An 18522-nucleotide genomic window follows, 5' to 3' on the forward strand; every position below is an offset into this window, starting at 1 on the left:
GCAATGCCTCTCGTTATTGTGGCGCCTTGGCGTCGAACCGCCCCACGATTAGCGGTTTCAACATCGCGCGGTCCATTACGGGAGCCCGACCCAGTCACCAAGTCAGACGACTCCTATCGGTTATCCGTACCTGACCTCAAATTTCTCCTTCTCCTCATTTTTGGGTGTACATTTTATACCTAACTACCAGGTGTGGTGATAGCTTCCTCAGTGAGTAATCTGCAAGACTGCAAAACTTCTTCACTTTCCTCACCTATCCCTTGAGACCCTGCGGTGGCGGTTACCTCGCAACCATTCCAATTCGTTTGGACTGCTAGAACCATGACTTTGTGCTGGCCTATTGAAATACGTTTTTGGCAGCACCAGATTTGTTTAGTGATCTTCCACCTCTACTTTTTCCTCACTTTCCCCGACCACTAGTTCTTTTACTGAGAATTGTGCTAAATACGTTGACTCAAACCCTCCTCGTTTGCCTGGGTTTGGGACCAGCATGATATTTACATAACGTGTCCGAGTTAGTTTTCCAATGGATACAGCAAAAATATAACAAAGGGTATGAGGCAATTTCGCTGGTTAAAGGAAAATTTTTCGCCCAGATTTCCCCAAACCTTACAATTAAATCATGGGAATTCTCCACAACACCCAGCGTGGCAGCGATCAACACGATTAATAGACTATCCACCAATCATACACACAATAAACCTTAGAAAAGTTGGAGTTCCTTCTTCGGACAATTGCATTACATGTGAGGTCAGTTACGTCTTTGATGGTTTTACGTGAATATCTGTCGCGTAGACTTAATCCTTTGGCCTTAAGACACGGACTGATTTTGTGATCACAATCAGAACCCCATTGTGACAAGCAACAACGATACCAATCTGAGTGCATGGCTCAGTATTCACACTGGTGGATGCAAGACCTACCTAAATCTCTACCGAACTAAGGAGGACGACACCTGAATTGAAACGCAACTACACTTTTGAGCCCCGAAAATCTCTGTGTCCGCTTAGACGTAATCACAACTCCCATGAAGCCTCCACTAGGAGGCCAACTGCTACCACCGAGCTCAAAATACATGAATCAGGAATTCTCCTGAGATATTCAGAGACCTATCCTAGTTTTCATGGTACCAGAATACCCCTGGAAAGGTTTCGTGTTCGAAGCCACTCGAGTCTGATTGCCTTAATTAAGCCTTGGAGCATTCGCCTACTGCATCACGGCCAGCAAGCCAAGTTTCATGTTGCCACCACGTGGACATTCTCTTCGCCCCCTAGGGGATCCCAGCTGCAAGGACCGCAAATTAAAACATGAATTCAATGGGTTATATAAAATGACATGTCCACATTGTACGAAGTGCTACATAGGATAATAAATAATATACCCCGTTTCAGGAAAAAATTAATTGTATTTTATTCTATTTAGATTGATATTGAAATTGATGTTTACAAAACGTTGCCAAATTACTTATTTAACTTAAAGGTGAAGTGCTCCTTGGGTCTCTTCGACTGCTCAGTATCATTACATTTAATGTTACGCTGGTGATAAACACATAGCCACTAGGCACAAAGACGAGTACAAACGTCCAGACGACTGGGATTCGAATCCAGGGCAATGAGGCAAGAGGGGATAAATCCATCCTTTTGTGAAGTCTCATTGCTTCCACAACTTTGATCGATGGTTGGTATTCATTTACTCTGGAGGATAGTGTGATCTTTTCAATAATTTCAAAACAAGTAAAGTTGTCGGGAATGGTGGTGTGTAGGATGTTAATATTGTTGGCTTACATGACAAAAGAGCTGGCGGTATTATCAATTTCAAAGAAAATTTTATACCCCATCGTCAGGCTTGCCAAAATTCAACTTCAGCAGATTTTCAAGCACTTGCCACCGAATCCGGTTGAGTGTCGGATTTGCTTGCCTTCTCAAAAAATACTAACGCACTTACAAACGACTGGATGGCAATGTTTAGCCCGCCAAATGTCTGCGGGAAGCATGTGCAGCGTAATGCCGGAACGACATCTAAAATTTCCTACAATTTGAAGTCTTTGATTAGTTGGAAAAACTGTATGCTATCTAGATTTACTATTCTCAAGAGCCAAATTTATGTCAAATAAAATCTTATGCTTTTCTGTCCGAAATGGGATCGATCATATATTAGGTTGTTGCAAATGAAATGGCCGTTTTGGTACTAAAACTTGAAACGACTGTAAACCTTACAAAAATTTATTTATTTAATCAAAATAGGTGCCAGTCGATTGATAAATTCGTCGAAGGCAATTTTGACAGCCTCTTCGTACCTAAATTGTTTTTCCGCCAAAAAATGATCCAAATGCTTAAAAAAGTGGTAGTCGGTTGGCGAAAGGTCCGGTGAATATGCTAGATGAGGCAGAGTCTCATAATGCAATTCATTCAACTGTTGTTCTGGATACATGTTGTCGTGCATTGTCGTGAAGGAGTATCACACCATCTCTGTTGACCAATCTCTGCCGTTGAATACTCAATTTTTGGTGCCTTTCCTCGAGTTGGGCACAGTATTTCTGTGCATTTATCGTTTCTCCAAGCGCTAAAAGAATAGTGGATAACTCCAGCTGTAGACCACCAAACAGTCATCATTACCGCCGAAGATTGTCGAATAATATCCACTTTTCATCCCATGTCACTATTCTGTGCAAAATGGGATCGCTTCTGTTGTGGGTGAGTAAAGAACTGCAAATTTCCATTCGAAGTGCCATGTTTTGCTCCGTAAGGACATGTGGAACCCATTTGTCGAGCTTTTTCACCTTTATAAGTTGTTTCAAGTGCCGGGAAACTGTCGAATAGTGTACACCCAGTTTCTCTGCAATATCTCTCACAGACTGACGTGTGTTGGATTCGACTAGCAGACGCAGCTCGTCGTTGTCAATTGATGGTCCTGGATGTCCACGTGACTCACTTTGAAGGTTTACGTCACCTGGCCGGAATTTTTTGAACCACCGCCGTGTGGTTCGTTCGCTTATCGCATCAGCTCCAAATGCGCTGCTCATGTTCTTGGTCGCCTCCGCTGCTTTATGACCGAGTTTAAACTCATACTGAAAAAGTATACGTTTTTGGCTCTTTTCAATCCTTTTTTTCTTTCTATTCACTGTTATCACAACGATGGTCAAAGTTGAAATGACTCCTTCATTAAATGTGGGAGTATTTATACTTCATTATCCGACACTAAAAGCGCCAACCGGTGGTGATTTGATACAGCAAAATCGCAACTACTTCTCTTGATTGCCAAATCAGCCATTTCATTTGCAACAACCTAATACAATTACATTGTGAGACGGGTCATAAGTGTTGATTGGAACAGATTTTTCTTTGGTAACTCAAACTTGAGATGTGGTCGGAAGGAAACTATCCAAAGAGCAATGCAACAAAAGAAACCATATTGGTTGGTAGTTGTTTGTATCCATGTCAAGATAGCTAATTTGCAAATATATAGTTTGGCACGAGTTGCGTTTTCATTAGACTTTGTTGCAAATTTCTTAGTTTTCTTGTTAGCAATTACATAAAAAAATAACAGATTCTCTATTTTCATTTACGCAACGCATTACTGCATGATTTTCTTTGTAGGTGAGGATCAAAGGTCGTACCACGAATATGCCTCTATCTGTGGAAGGTCACGTTAACTTTGTCATCGAGGAAGCAACAGACATCGACAACCTCGCCGCAATGTACATTGGATGGGGATCGTACATGTAATCTCCTGTGCCTTTACCTCTGAAATATAAGTCAACAACAAAGTAGGTTTAGATTCTATAGAATAAGGGATGAGAAACTGTCTTCTGAGCTTCTACTGTAATAAACATCACATTGATATTTTCAACATATTCCTTTTATTTTTAAAACATTCTTCTTTGTCGCTTTTGAACATACAATTCGCTAGATTTTATCCTTTCACAGATCAACATTTTCGTTTTGTTTCAGTGTATTGTAAATATCACGCCAATATCATCGTTTTATTATATTGAATTAATTTAAATGGTTTATGTATCGTTTTTTAAATAATAAATATACGTATTAAGGATCAGATGAATCGTTACTTCCTATGTTGTCTGATTTCTAATCACCATTGAGATAAAAAAGAATGAAATAAATGATTTACCTAAGTTTCGTCTTAATTTGTCTTTAATTCGGATTCCACATGATAGACAGGATTGAACACAGTTCGAGAGAAAAATGCCATATTTTGTAAATAAAGAAAGAAATAATGTACTATCAAATATAATGTTTCTAACAACCAAATAATAAGAGATTAATTTCGATAAACTGGAAGTACATCCTGTAGAAGCTTCTTTTTCTACAACCGATAATCAATTTTCATATTTTCACCTAGAAAATAGCAAAGTAGTTTGTAGAGGGGAGAACAGTTCATTTTCGACTTTGTGAGGTGGTTTGTGGTTCTATAAGATTGTGTAGAGTTTCGTTTAAAGAAATTTATGCCGGCATCATTTCTTCATTACCTTAGCAATTTCTGATTTTCATTAGGGCTATGATGGATAAGTTCAGCTTCACTTCTTCCCGACGACTTTCTCCACAGCTTTAACAACATCCTGCACTTGGGGAAGAGCGGCAATTTCCAGAGATTTTGTGTACGGCATTGGAACGTCAACTCCTGTAATTTTTTTGGATGTTAGAAATCAGATGAACGAAAAGATAATAAATTTTGTAGAGCACTAACCACAGCACCGCCATACTGGAGCGTCTAAGTGGAAGAATGTTTCATTCTCCATTATCCTGGCACATATTTCAGCTCCGACACCTATTGAGATGTTGAACGTTTTAAACTTTTAGAACTGAGTAATACCAACAACGATTTATATCTACAACTTACCACTTTGTGGCCAACCGTTTTCAACCGTTACTAAATGATGTGTTTTCTGCACTGATTTGAATATTGTTTCTGTATCCAATGGTCGAATGGATCTTAAATTTATCACTTCAGCCTCGATACCTGAAGAATTAATTGATTAGCCTTTGCAACACGTTCCTAAGCCAACATACCTTTCTTTGTTAATTCAGCGGCGGCCAGTAAACACGTTTCCACCGCTTTCGAGTGGGCAACCAATGTAACATGTTTGCCTGGCTTCATGATTTTCGCTTTGCCAATTGGCACTAAAAAGTCTTTATCCATCATTTGTTCAGTTACAGGAAATGGAACACCGTATAAAATTTCGTTTTCCAGGAAAACTACAGGATCAGGATCACGAATGGCAGATTTTAAAAGCCCCCGAGCGTCTTCACTGTCGTAGGGCGAGATTACTTTCAGTCCTGGACAGTGTGCATACCAGGCTGCAAAGCATTGTGAATGTTGGGCGGCAACACCAGCCGCGGCACCGTTTGGTCCACGGAACACAATAGGTACGTTCACTTTACCAGCTGACATGTAGTAAGTTTTCGCAGCCGAATTTATTACCTAATATCGAACAAAAATCAATAATTTTCAACATAATTTCAGCTTTTACTTACATGATCAATGGCCTGCATTGAGAAATTGAATGTCATAAATTCGCAAATTGGTCTAAGTCCTGCCATTGCAGCACCTACTGCTATACCAGCGAAACCCATTTCTGTGATTGGTGTGTCGATAATTCGTTTGTCTCCATATTTCTTCCACAAACCCCTTGATACCTGGAAACGATAGAAGCATATTCAGATACTTTGTAGGATAATTAATTTATCTTCATGAAGTTATGTTGTGCAGTATCGAATTTCGTATGTTTTACAGACTCAGCAAAATTAATGCCACTCTACCTATAACGATACTCCTTGAGATCTCTGGGATCCATTAAGCTGTGGTTCAAGGTTAAGGGTTCACTCAAAGCAGAAATCTGTAAATTTCGACTCTTTCTTGATACCGAAACATCAACTACGATTTTTTTAGGAATTGGGGTGTCCTAAGTCCGCATCCACTTGATGCCGAACGGGACCAAATGGAGAGCAGCTTACTCCCACTCTTTATGGACTACGGACTCCTCTTTTTGATTTAACACTCAAGGTTCAAAAAGTAAAAGATGGACGAAAACGGCTACGGATTCGTACCAGAGCAGAGGCAACTCATCAGACAAGGGCCTCACCTCTGCCCTTGGGACAATTACGCTTCGGATAGTGGTTGATCTGACGGTTACGAACTATCACTATCGAAAAAAGATTTTCATTGGTTTTTGGAACACGTGCACGATCCGTGCACGTATGCACGCTTTCTCCAACTTGAGCAGCAATTGCGGCGATATAGGCTAGACATTCTGGGCCCATCGAACTGAAATTGTGGGAATCTAGAAAGTTTTTCCACTTACTCTCTCTTGCGGCATTATACATCATTGCAAGCGACCTTAATGGTCATGTGGGTGAAAAGGCGGACGGCAACAGGTGCCATGGGGGAAAAGGATTTGGACACGCAATTAGGGCGGCGAGGGTATATTCGATTTTTCCGACACTCTTGACCTTGTACTTGTGAATATATAATTCATTCCTTCTTTTTATAGTAGGAATAGTAAAACGCAAATCGACTATATTCTCATAAGACGCCGACATTTATCACGGTCACTGATTGCAAAGCCGTTCCATATGAGATTATCGCACCGGAAATTATTTATTGAAAAAAAACATAGCGAATCGCAAAAATTCTATCCGTGCAATTTACAGTTAAAATTTCGTCAACCAGTCAAGATTTGTTCGAGTGATAAGTTCGGCCAACTTGAAAAATGTAATTCGTCTGAAGTTTTCGGTACGTTCACATCAGGCAAAAGCATACATATGTGCATATTTAGTACGTATATTAAATACAGCTGGTTTAATGTATAAATATATCTATCTCAATTAGATACTACCCGCAAACTTCATTAGCATGCATATACTATATACCTGCATACATATATGTCTGTTTGGAGTAATTGATATTCATATACAAATGACTAAAAAACTAAATCAAAATAATTCTTTGCGACCCCATTCATATGAACTTACTTCGTTGCGATACTGACGAATTGAAATGGACTGATGACGTCATACACGTTGTAGAATGCAGGAAATTCGCACAAAATGGCAAAGTTTCACCCCCTATAACCTAATAGTTGGATTTTCTTCAAATCTGACCAAGTTGTGCATTATGTTATCCCTTATTCCCGTATCGAATTTTGTAGCTTTGAGATGAACATAAGGGGGGTTGCTGGGTAAATTTCTAAAATGTGAATATATACTATATTAACTATACTATATTTTTTAGGCCTAGATTTTGTAGAGATGCACCACTGTGATTTTTTCAGACTTCTGTTAGATAGGTTCCGAGAACGAGATCTGTTACACTTTTTGGTGGTCATATTTTGAGCCCTCACTCCCCTATGTTTCACCCGATATCAAATGTGGAACCAGTTTTGGAAAGTACTAATTGAGCCCTTTCGTTTGATACCCCACATTCTGAGAAAAAAAAATCCTTCTTAAACTTAATACAAAATAGTGCCACTTGCTGTATGTAAAGGGAAGAACAGATCACACGCTCTCGTCAATTTTCGTGACAATCGGTCTAGCCGTTTCCGAATAAATCGGGTGTGACAGACAGACAGACCGACACCGACTCGATTCTAATAAGATTTTGTTTCAGACAAAACCTTAAAAAGGCTGGGTAGAAGGGAGGTTTTCCAGTTGGTATTATACTGTTCGTAAGCCTATTTAAGCAGAAATTGGAATGGAGCATATTTTGAGGCTTAGATTTCATACAAGCCCATCGCCTTGATTTTTTTGGATTTTTGGGTTTGGTAGTTTTCGAAAATGAATCGTGTCTCATTTCGAGCGTGCATATTTTGTCTCCTTACTTCCGCATTTCGCAATTTAGATCAAAATTATGCGTGGGATTTCATAGTTCCCATTTGTGTACCCGTGTTAGAAAAAGGTGGCAAACTTTTAAGGCGATTAATCTATAATAGAGATTAAAATGCAACATTGTCTTCGTCGCTAGTAATGATTTTTTGCTCGACATTTATTGATATTTCGAAAACAACTTGTTCCCTTCTTCAATCTATAATATAGTACCCATAATCGCGGAAAAGGAAAGCGGTAAAGCGAAATCAACGATCGATATGGTCAATTTGATGAAAAATCAGGCGAAATCGGCTATTGAAGGAAACAAACGTTGTGCGATGGTAATCCTCGACGTAAAAACGCATTTAACTCGGCGAAGTGGAAGGGAATCATTGAGGTACTTGCCAGGTTGGGTGCGCAACGTACCTTATACGTATTTTTCTCGAGTTTTTCATAGAAAGGCGGCTTTGTTGCGACTCAGATGAGGGCCCTAAAGAATACCGAACAATCTGTAGTATACCACAAGGCTCAATCGTCGACCCTTTATTGTGGAATATAATATATAACGGAGTGCTAACGTTGCGTCTGCCAGGACGTGTTAGCTCCATTAGAATCGTAGATTACATCGGAATTACAATGGTAGCAAGTCACGTTGACGACATCGAAATATACGTCAACGAAAAAATTTCCCAGCCTGCTCTCAAATATCTCGGAGTAATTTACGATCAGAAGTTGAACTTCAAGCAACATCTGCAATATGCAGCTACAAAGGCGTCTAACATCAGCTCGTTGCTCGCTGGAATGCTACCGATTATAGGAGGTCCAAGACAAAGCCGTTCACAATTCATTTCAACAGGGGTTACTTCTGTGGTATTGCACGCAGCACCTGTGCGGGCAATCGTACTAGGTAAACAATAGAAGAAAAATAGCAGCGGCTTATCGACTTGGTGTTCTCCGAGCATGCTGCGTTTACCGAACGACATCCCACGACGCAGCATTTATAATAGCCCATCGATATCTTGGCGACTGACGGCAAGGGATCTGTCACTGGTAGAATGGCATAAACGATGGGGCGAGGGCAAGAGGGACTCATAGATTGATACCGGACGTCACTTGATACAATTTCTAGGCGGACACGATGATTATGCCCGATTTGCGAATACTTAATGGAAAATGCGGAGCGAGTAATCTTCCATTGCCCAAGGTTCGCATCATAAAAAACGGAATGGAAGCGGTAGCAAATATCGACTTAGCAGCGGAAAACATCTGGGATCACCATCACGAATAATAGTTAAATACTGATCCAGCCGCGCGGCGTAATACCATGTGGCGGGGAGAGAGTGGATGGATAGGGAAGTAGCTTTAGTGAGTGAAGGTCCCACATAACCATTGGACAGAAGTTAGCGGTAACTTTTAAAGCTTTCCACCTACCATAAAAAAATAAAAAAGGCAGACAGACTGAAACGATTTTAGTAAGGTTTTGTTTTACAAAAAATCGAAGCAGTGGCACATCATTTTTCATTGAATTAAATATAACTATGATTATACTCCGTTAATAAAATTATTTTAGTTTTTTTTAATGGGGGTTATGAACAGTATGAAGACTAGCGCGGTACGAACCAGACTGTCTCCTAGTGTACCGACAGGTTCTTGAACGAAGTGTTTTAACATTTTGTTTTTGCTATACACAGAAGAAATACGATTTTTTCCTTATCCCTTGAATTTTTGCTCGCCATTGTAGTAGGTCTATTCAATTGTCGCACGCTGTATAATGCAGAGTACGTAAAGATCATGTTTCGTACTCATGAATGGTTACGGTTACTCATATTATACAGCTAATAAAAAAAACGAAATTTTTAACCTTGTTCAAACTATCTCGGATATGACTTTTTGATTTGATAACGCAGACGTAACGAAGATCACCAAATAAAGTGTACAGCTAACTGACCATTCCAATTAAGAGCATCTTGAGACTCAGTTTAATCCGTACAGTGGAGCCAGACGCCAATGCGTGATTATCACGATTCTGCACATGCTAAGACCATGAGGGAAGCATTTGAAACATTTCTTCGATATTTACGCTTGAACATACGACACATGACTGGTGATAACAGAGCGTCGAACGGTAGCCATGAGAATAATTTTTTACGACTTGCCGGTTAAAGTAGTCACTGATAACAATACTTCTCAGTCGGGTATTTATATTATAGACTAACACGGTTATTAAAAGGCCCTTTCAGTGCATTGAATAGAATCATATTCATTAATGACATAAATTCTCAGAGAATGTTTCTGAATTGTAAACGTGTGAAAATATGCCTGTACAAAGGCATATAAGTAAGTAAGTAAGTATATAAGTAGTGTTGATTACTATTTTTAGGGTCCCTGTCAAATTTAGGATGGACTTGAAAAAGTGGCAAACGGAAGCTTGCCCCTTTTTATGAAATAACCACTGGACGATGACAAGTAATCATTTGACTGCGTTGATTATCTTTAGAATTTGTAATTTCCTATAGATCGCTTTTAAAGATCCATTGACTATAGATGGAATATTCGGTGATAAACATTCCAATTGAATCGCTTTCAGACCGCTTATAGCAGGATGGGCTGGACAATAATCGACTAACTATAAAACTTTTCCCTATCTTTTTAGTGTACAATCCCAGTTTTGAAAATATTTTTCAAAAAGAATGGAGGCAATTCGAATGGCTTAATTACTCTCGTATTGGGGGGGAGTGACCTACACTTTTAGAAGCATTTAGGATTCTTATATTTTCCAATAACTGTCAGGTTCATACTTCCTCCAACCAAAACTATTATCCTCTACTTCCTCATTTTCCTACCGGTACACTTTTCTCCTCTAAATTTGAATGTTTTTGTTATAAAATTGGTTATCTCAATAATTTTCTCGGAGCTTTATCCAAACTATTCGCAGCCGGTCTTCTACTACAATTGAAACACTAGCAAACTTCCCAATGCATTGTCCGGGAACGATTCCGTGAAGTAGACGAAAAAGTTGAATCCATTCCTGTGAGCACACGAAATCTGTTTTACCCTTTAGTTTCCTTACTCCTGTAAAATCGGTCCATTCATCAGAATATTGGCACCCCTTTGGCTTTCATACCACCTGAGCAATGCTTCCTCAATATGGAAATGTGCACTGGATTTGACTTTTTTAGCTTGATCCAGTTCGTTCTATATTTTTTCTTTCTTTTCCCCAAATGATAGAAATTGTTCACGCTGTCGGAAGCTTTGTCGAAATTGCAGGAATTAAACTACGCACACTTGAAGGTTGTTAATATAAAAGGTAGAGATGAATCCAGAGCGGAAATCAACCTAATATCAGTCGATTAAGTTGTCAAGATGTTCTTTGATGCGTCCCAGAATTGTTATAGCTGTTATCTTCGGAGGCGGCAAATAACCCTCTAAATTTGCGCTTCTTCAGAATCTTAACGATTATCCACTCTTCTACACCCTTAGGAAAATTTCTAGAATTTGCAAATAAATGGAAGTAGCAACAAAGCAGAGGGAGAAGGAGTTCCAAGGAAAAATTCCACAGACAAACAGGGAACATTCGCGTCCATGCTCCGCTAGCGTGCATTGATGGCAATTGTGGTCTTGCTTTTGGAGATGCCTTCCCGAGAGGTGAAACTTTACCGGATATTATACGGTTGAGAACCGTGGTGAAGTGCCACCTCTTCAACCGATCGGGGATGAGAAGCCTACCATTAACGACCCCTACAGGTCTATCAAAGTGTCTACGGCCATTTTCTAGTTCTTCCATGCTACGATATACGGCAGGGAAACCATTTTTATTAACAGATGTCTAGCCAACGCTATGTTACACAGCCATTAAAGAATTCGTTATCCCGACGAAATTGATAGGATTGACTCTAAGCAATGTGCGAAGTCAGATAAAAGCAACAAAACCACTCTACAGATCATTCACCATTAACAACGGTCAAAGGATGTCCTATCAAGCGAGGGACAAGGGGATGCTCTATCATCCATCGTTTTTATCCTGTACCTGGAAAAAGTGGTCCGTGATGCCGATTTTTATGCGAGAGACACCATCCGCTTATGCTGACGATAATGACATAATGGGAAGGCAACTCGAGGTGCACAATCTACCTTCATGCAGATCGAGTAGGTGGCGCGATTTCTTGGGCTACACATTAATATAGGCAAGACGAAGTAGATGGTGACAAAATTAATAACATAAAATCGCACTGGTCAAATGAGAACTATAAAAATAAGAAAGTACTACTTTGAGACAGTCGATAGTTTCTCATAACAGCTACTACGATGAAATCCGGGCACGATTGTTGGTTGCAAACAGAACCTATTTCAGCTTACAGTGTTTCGCTCGAAACGCCTATGTGATCTTGCCAGTCCTCATGTATTCCTCGTAGACTTGGCTTCTTTGCAATAAAAATTGACAATCCTTCTCCGCGTTCGAAAGAAGAATCCTTAGAATTTCGCCCCCCAAAGAAGATGGACGATTCCGAAGATTCCTCCCTTTTGGCCATTACCTTGTTGTGTTGGGGTAGCCTGTAGTAGCAGTCTACATTAAGGGTATTCAAAAACATTAATATGGAAGCTAAGGTTTAACTCTCCAAGTGGTGAGAAGTCATAGACTTCGTATTCACCCACGATCATGAGCAATCAAAACACGGCCGAGAGGCAGATTTTGGAGGGCTACGGAAAAATCTGTAAAAGGTATGCTTTCCAAATCAATGGAAAGCAAAGGGTGAATCCTGAATGCCAGAACCCTCTCCTTCACCCTTACCAGAAAGAGCGGAAGAAAGCTAGTGACGTATACGCTACTAGTTTAATACCGGTATGCGGAAATAGAGCCAAGCGGCCCGGACAGCGGAAGGAAGATGATGAAGTACATTGGGATTAAGTCCGGTTTGCCGGGAGGTGACCAAATTAGCGAGAGAGATATCAGCACATCTAGTCCCTGCCAAAGGAAGGCAGACACGACGAGAAGGAAAAGGACATATGTACAAGCTGCAGCCTTATTTCTGACCGCTGCCGTGGGAGTTTTTTCCAAGGATAGCAAAATGCCAGAGAGACAATCTATCATCCTCCAGGAATACCTGTAGAAAAAATGCTGGAGCCTGGATGAGGCTCCTGTAAGTAAGCCTGGTTTTCAGTCCAGGCTATCGGTAAAAGTTCTCTAGTGTAAACATTGAGGTGCGCAGGACAACATGTGGGATGTTGGACAAACTCGAAGGAAGGCAGGGGACATCATCCGCATGTTGGATGAACAAAATCCGGGCATGGACTGCAGACACTGGAGCAAAAAGTTTATGAATACCTGGAAAGACCAATCTACAAACGCGGAGGATTTCAGCTTGGTATTCGAACTGTACCAAAAGAGTCTGCAGATGCTCAGCGATAGTCACCATATAATGTAACTCTTTTTCCTCGATAGATTGAAATTCAGTCATATCGGGAAACTGTAGAACATCATCTCCACTTTGACAGCGAAGAACAATGATGTCTTCAACTCACACAAGATAGAGCAGGGGCGCCCCTACGTTCGTGGGACTGAGAATAAGTGAAGTAATTGACCAAACATTCTGTACTTCAAAGGTACCAGTGTTAATTAATAGTTTATAATACAAAGACGGAACGCTGGGAAAACGGATTGAACAAAATTCATTCAACTTCTTGGTAATAAAGTGCAGCTCTCTTAGCGACAAAGGAGACCTAGAGGTCAGAAGATGAATTGGAAACTCTGAATCGCACCCTTTTAGATTGGAGGTTGACCTATTTTCCGAGATCAAAGCGGTAAAACGGTTCCCTGGTAGAATCGCGAACTGGAAAAACTCCTGAAATCAACTAGGCGACTTCTGAACCATGCTTGTAAAATCAATAAGAATTAAGATGGATTAAACTTCCGGAGCTCACAGGTTGATTATAAGAAGCTCGTTAAGCGTTGGAAACGAGACTTCCTTAGAGCTTACTGTGAGGAACTGGAAGGCGAAAAAAGACTTCGAGGCTGTGCAGAGTCCGAAAAAGGGATGAGTCGATCAGGTTGGACTATCTTAGAAAACTCGATGGTACTTTCACGAACTCTAGATTGGAATCAGTACATACCCTCATAATCCGGGGGAGCTGGTGAGAGAAGTGGTGACGGTTCCACGTAAGGTTTGGAAGGCGAATTGGAATACTGCGAAAGCGACTGTTACCAAGGAAAAGGTGAGAACTGCCCTACGATCCTTTGAACACTTCAAAACAAAGAAGTATCTAAACTAACTACTATCTCTTGGCAGAAGGTTAAGATAGTTTTCATACCGAAGCCTGGGAACGATCACTATTCAAATCCGAAGAACTTCAGACAGATCAGCTTGACATCATTCTAGCTGAAACGTTTCGAGAGAGCGGTTGTGGGAAGGCGCTTAGATCGCATCCACTAAGTGAAAATCAACATGCTTATCAACGTGGAAAGACCTATGAATCTGCTCATAATTTTTTGATTTCAAAGATAGAGGATGCAACTCTGAAGGGTTGGTACGCCATGGGAATATTCACGGACATTGAAGGGCGTATAACTGTGCGCCTTTCCAAAAACTTTGTGATGTCACTAGAGCGCAAGGTGTCGATGATAATTAAGGGGACCGATGCTATGCTAACGCAGAAATGGCTGTGTATTGGAGTGGGTGTCGATCACTATCTAACAGCAGAAGCAAGAAAAGGCTGCCCCCTAAGGGTTGCACTAACGCTATTTCTGTGGAGTATTTTGATCAACTCAGTACTATGTGAACTGTAAAAACTGCCATTACACGCTCAAGTTCCCACTGATGATGTGGACATCTCGGAACGGCATGTAGAAATATACAACGCACCGATGATTTGAATGACAGTTGATGCCTCAGGCATGAACTTTCAGTTAATCCAAATAAAACCACAATGTTATTATTTACAACGGTATAACCCTTCAACTCTCCGAAGAAGTGCGATATGTGAAATCCACCCTAGATAAGAAGCTTCTTTGGAGCAAATATGTAGAGGTGAAGTTGAAATGAACTGTCACAGCCTATGGTCTTTACTCAGACCTCATGTGCTAACATGGATATACTACACATTGCCATTATTAGGTCGATGTTATGCATCCTTAGTATGGTGGGTTAAGGTGAGGCAAAAAGTTTTCACCAGCCGCACTACAAACAACTGTGTATCTAGGTATACCCGGTGCCATGAGCTCAACATCCGACGTAACTCTAAATGCATTGCTCAGTTGACAGTTTACAGACCCTGGATATATTTATTCAAAGCACTACAATAATAGCAGACAAATTCGCTTAGATCTATGGGGAAACAACGGACTTGAGGGCACAGAGCATTGGAAGAGTTACTATACATCTGCTTGATAAAAGGTATGAAGTTACCGTGAAATGTTGAGAGAACTGGGAAGTCACAGAGGAATGCGTGGCGGGATACACGGAGGTCTTCTGGAGCAGGAGTGTATCTTTCGAAGACAAACGAGAAATGGGTTTTTCCTATGGAACAATATGCAACAGTTTTTCAAGCTGAGGCATATGCGATCCTAAGGGCGGCAAACTGGCTGATTGGCGAGCGTTTGAAGGGCATCGCAATCTGCAGCGATAGTCTAGCCGCACTGGGGGAATTGAATATTCCTTTGATCATCGTTCAGGAATGTATAAACCATTTGAATTCTATTTTTAGATTCAATACGATTGAACTACCTGGTCACTGTGGTGTAGAGGGAAATGAAATCTCAGATTCCTTCGCAAAATAGAGTTCAATCTCTCCCACGCCCACAGCAATTGAAGTGTCAGTAGCGTTGGCTGAGGCTGTCTTCATAAATTGGGAACATGCTTCCCATATTGACAGGTGTCAGAGCCTAGAGCCGCAAAGATTATCTTGTTGAAAAGTAGGAAGACTTACAGAAGTATTGTAGGCATTCTGACTGGATATAATTCACTAGCTGGACATTATGTTCAGAATAGCGATTGTACAAGTAATACGTGTCCATGAGGACAAAATCGTAATGAGGAAGCGGGATCTACAGAACACTTTCTACGTGAATATTCCGGGGGATACAATGGGCCATCACGGTCTGAGTGCTCAGAGCTTCTCCCTCACCACATACACACACATCCATACACACAGCCTATATAACGATGAAATTTGTGAGCGATACCGCAACCGCTGAGGATGATCCAATCCAGAAAGTCTAGAAGAGCAATATTTATAGTAGAAAAGGAAGACGTGGCTTATGTGGAGGGATGTCGTAGGGTAGGACGCTGGGCAGCTTCTAGGAATATCGAATTGGTGGACCTCGGTGTAAGCCGGTATGTCTGGAGTTCCTTACGCTTACGCTTAAGCCGGATACAGGTAATGCTGCGTTTCACTTATTTATGGGATATATTTTATGCATTTAATTCAATTATGCTTCCTTCTTATTCCCTGATTCGTACTTACAACACCCTTACGAAGGTGAGATACTATTGAATCATAGTTTAGAAGGTGATATCATTCGAACATCCATAAAACAAATCCTATTTGTACTAATTACCGCAATGACGTCATTCTGATAAGATACATGAAAGCCGGGCGTAAGCTAACTCCATGAAATGTTCTTTTATTGAAGAAACTTCTTTTCAACATCCCGTTCGGACGAGCAATCTGGAGAGCCTTACCGTGTGCATAAGAATCGTAAGTTATTATTCGAAAGGAAGAAAGTGTTCCTTTCTGATGTTGATGTCAACATAAGTCCGTCGTTTTCGTTTTGCCTAAGAGTCACTTTTAAGAAAAACGAAATGGAAAAACAACATTTTAGAAGATAATGCTGCAGCCATCAGCTGGGCATAAATTTTAAAGGTAGTATAGTTTTCATTGCTTTCATATAAAATGAATGGGATCGTTGCCAACCTCCACCGATTTAACCTTTTGTTAGTTTATTTACGATATCCTTTTCTACAATGATGCCAGATGAGAAGTCGTATTGAATCAAATTCATATAATAAGGAAAGAAAAACCAAATTGAGAGATAACTGAAATTATCTCTTCAAATGAAATGATCCAATTTAACTTTTGCTATCGTCAGGAACAAAACAATGCGTAAACGCGATAAAATGTGGACTAAAATATGATCAAGGTCGATCTATTTCGGGTCGCCATGGTGATCAGTCGCGCTTCTTGCAGAATCGAATCAAACCCGATACCGGAGCCAAAAAGTCTCAACACAAAAACAAATTGGCAGGCGGGAAACGAAAAGCTGTTCCGAAGCCTTAGAAGTCAACAAAGCAAAATCAATGCAATTTGGATATCGCCAATCTGCAGAACGTTGACGACTTTGTAAACAAATTGTCACTCAGCCAGTGGCCGTCCGTGTGGGAAACTGTTCAGGTGGCATGGAGTGGCGGATAGACAATTAGCATTCTGCGATAACGTCCCATTGATGAAGGCACTTGAAATTTTCACGGCAACTATTATTGAATCTGACAGCTGCCGCCACCAGCTTGAACGCATGTGCGAGTCGTTGCCCCTAACATTTGACCGGGCTAGGGACCCGCGAGTAGCGAGGCGCCCATTTGTCAGACACAGACTCGCGGGTCGCGAACTGCGAAAACTATCGCGAATTACCGGTCGGGCACTGTCTCACACGCTCTGACCGCGTCACGAACCACTTCCACACAGCCATTGCCAATTAGATAACCTTCAGCTGTTACGCGAATCCGCAGCTCTGCTGACTTTGTTTACGTAATCACAAGTGACAAGTGGATTTTCACGAGAATTTGTCCCGTAAACGAGGGCCACTGTACGCCGATTTCGGCGATTTTTTGTCTGCTAGGTCAGTTACCTTATAGGCTCCATCGTACTGAGCCACCTCCTCGCCCAGCAGGAGCACTCTTTCGTCCCGGGCCATCTCGTCGTCCATGGCACTGTTGAGGGCATCTCGCACGGTCATTTGAGCGGGCGCCGCCAGATTTTTCGGGGTTGTCGAGAACGCCCTCCGAGCCACAAATCCACTGATACCTCTGGCCAACATTTTGCTGTCGTTGCCACCGACGGGCAGTTACCTCGCGAGCACCTCTCGAACAAAAAGGACGGATGACAGAAAATGCGAACTGACGCCGGAATGATCACTCCACGGTTGCAGTCCACACACAAACGCACGGTTCTCGTTTATTGTCGCGCACGTTACTCGCCGGAATGGCTCAAACTCCGGATTTTGAACAACTGAACCAACTCACGCCGTGGCCGTCTGACACGAACTCGCCGGTGACAGATTCAAAGGAGGATTGGAGGTCGGTGTCGGCAAGATTTGCGATTCTGATGCATTGGGACATTCGGAATTCTAATGTTGGCTATGCTCTCGGCTTCGCTTGCGCTATGTAACGCTTGGCGGCGCAGGGTGCAATATTAGATTATTTAGTCGGAATGGGAAGTTCCCGCTTTTGTAACGCAAGAGTCGAATATTTGGCGGGTTAAGTCCTTCACATTCTTATTGAAAACAGTTAGATCTTCATGTAACTAACTGGAAATATAATAAAATTGTTGGATCACTAATATGTAACACAATTTTTAAAAATTGATTTTTGAACTACAGTCGAACTTCACTAAACAGAATTATTCTCTAACTCTCATTCTCAATGATCTTCCCATCAATTTTCCTTATAGGATTCAGCCTCTAAGTCGAAAATTCTTCTTAATCGAAACATAT

At 41.1% G+C, this 18522-nt stretch overlaps 2 protein-coding genes across 4 annotated transcripts in view; one reads left to right on the plus strand and one right to left on the minus strand.

Moving 5' to 3' along the window:
* The window catches only part of LOC119652282 (serine/threonine-protein kinase ATR), a 20680-nt gene extending 16831 nt beyond the window's left edge, over nucleotides 1-3849 (plus strand). Inside the window, exon 6 of the mRNA XM_038056275.1 lies at nucleotides 3597-3849. Coding sequence (XP_037912203.1) covers nucleotides 3597-3725 — 129 coding nt within the window. The 3' untranslated portion in view covers nucleotides 3726-3849. The remainder of the gene's footprint in view (nucleotides 1-3596) is intronic.
* LOC119652285 (pyruvate dehydrogenase E1 component subunit beta, mitochondrial) lies at nucleotides 3843-18114 on the minus strand. Of its 3 annotated transcripts, none has more exons than XM_038056280.1 (7): nucleotides 17659-18114; nucleotides 5493-5654; nucleotides 5028-5439; nucleotides 4858-4977; nucleotides 4705-4785; nucleotides 4487-4638; nucleotides 3843-4355 (listed from the first exon to the last, which is right to left on the minus strand). In XM_038056280.1, exons 1-6 carry the CDS (start codon nucleotides 17845-17847, stop codon nucleotides 4535-4537), a joined length of 1068 nt encoding a protein of 355 aa, XP_037912208.1. In that variant the 5' UTR covers nucleotides 17848-18114; the 3' UTR covers nucleotides 3843-4355; nucleotides 4487-4534. The 3 variants fall into 3 exon arrangements, with proteins under 3 accessions (XP_037912208.1, XP_037912207.1, XP_037912206.1); XM_038056279.1 differs by having other exon boundaries at nucleotides 3843-4426; XM_038056278.1 differs by having other exon boundaries at nucleotides 3843-4638.
* Nucleotides 18115-18522: the final 408 nt, after the last annotated feature.

This window comes from Hermetia illucens, chromosome 3 (genome assembly GCF_905115235.1).
Source record: "Hermetia illucens chromosome 3, iHerIll2.2.curated.20191125, whole genome shotgun sequence".
In the NCBI taxonomy this organism is placed as follows: domain Eukaryota; kingdom Metazoa; phylum Arthropoda; class Insecta; order Diptera; family Stratiomyidae; genus Hermetia; species Hermetia illucens.

Excerpts from the sequence above, each read along its gene's own strand:
- LOC119652285 (XM_038056280.1), bottom strand. The coding sequence starts at position 17,847 with ATGTTGGCCAGAGGTATCAGTGGATTTGTGGCTCGGAGGGCGTTCTCG. Across the intron at positions 5,440-5,492 it reads CAATGCAGGCCATTGATCAT|GTAATAAATTCGGCTGCGAA; the intron begins GTAAGTAAAAGC and ends GTTCGATATTAG. Across the intron at positions 4,639-4,704 it reads TCCAGTATGGCGGTGCTGTG|GAGTTGACGTTCCAATGCCG; the intron begins GTTAGTGCTCTA and ends AAAAAATTACAG.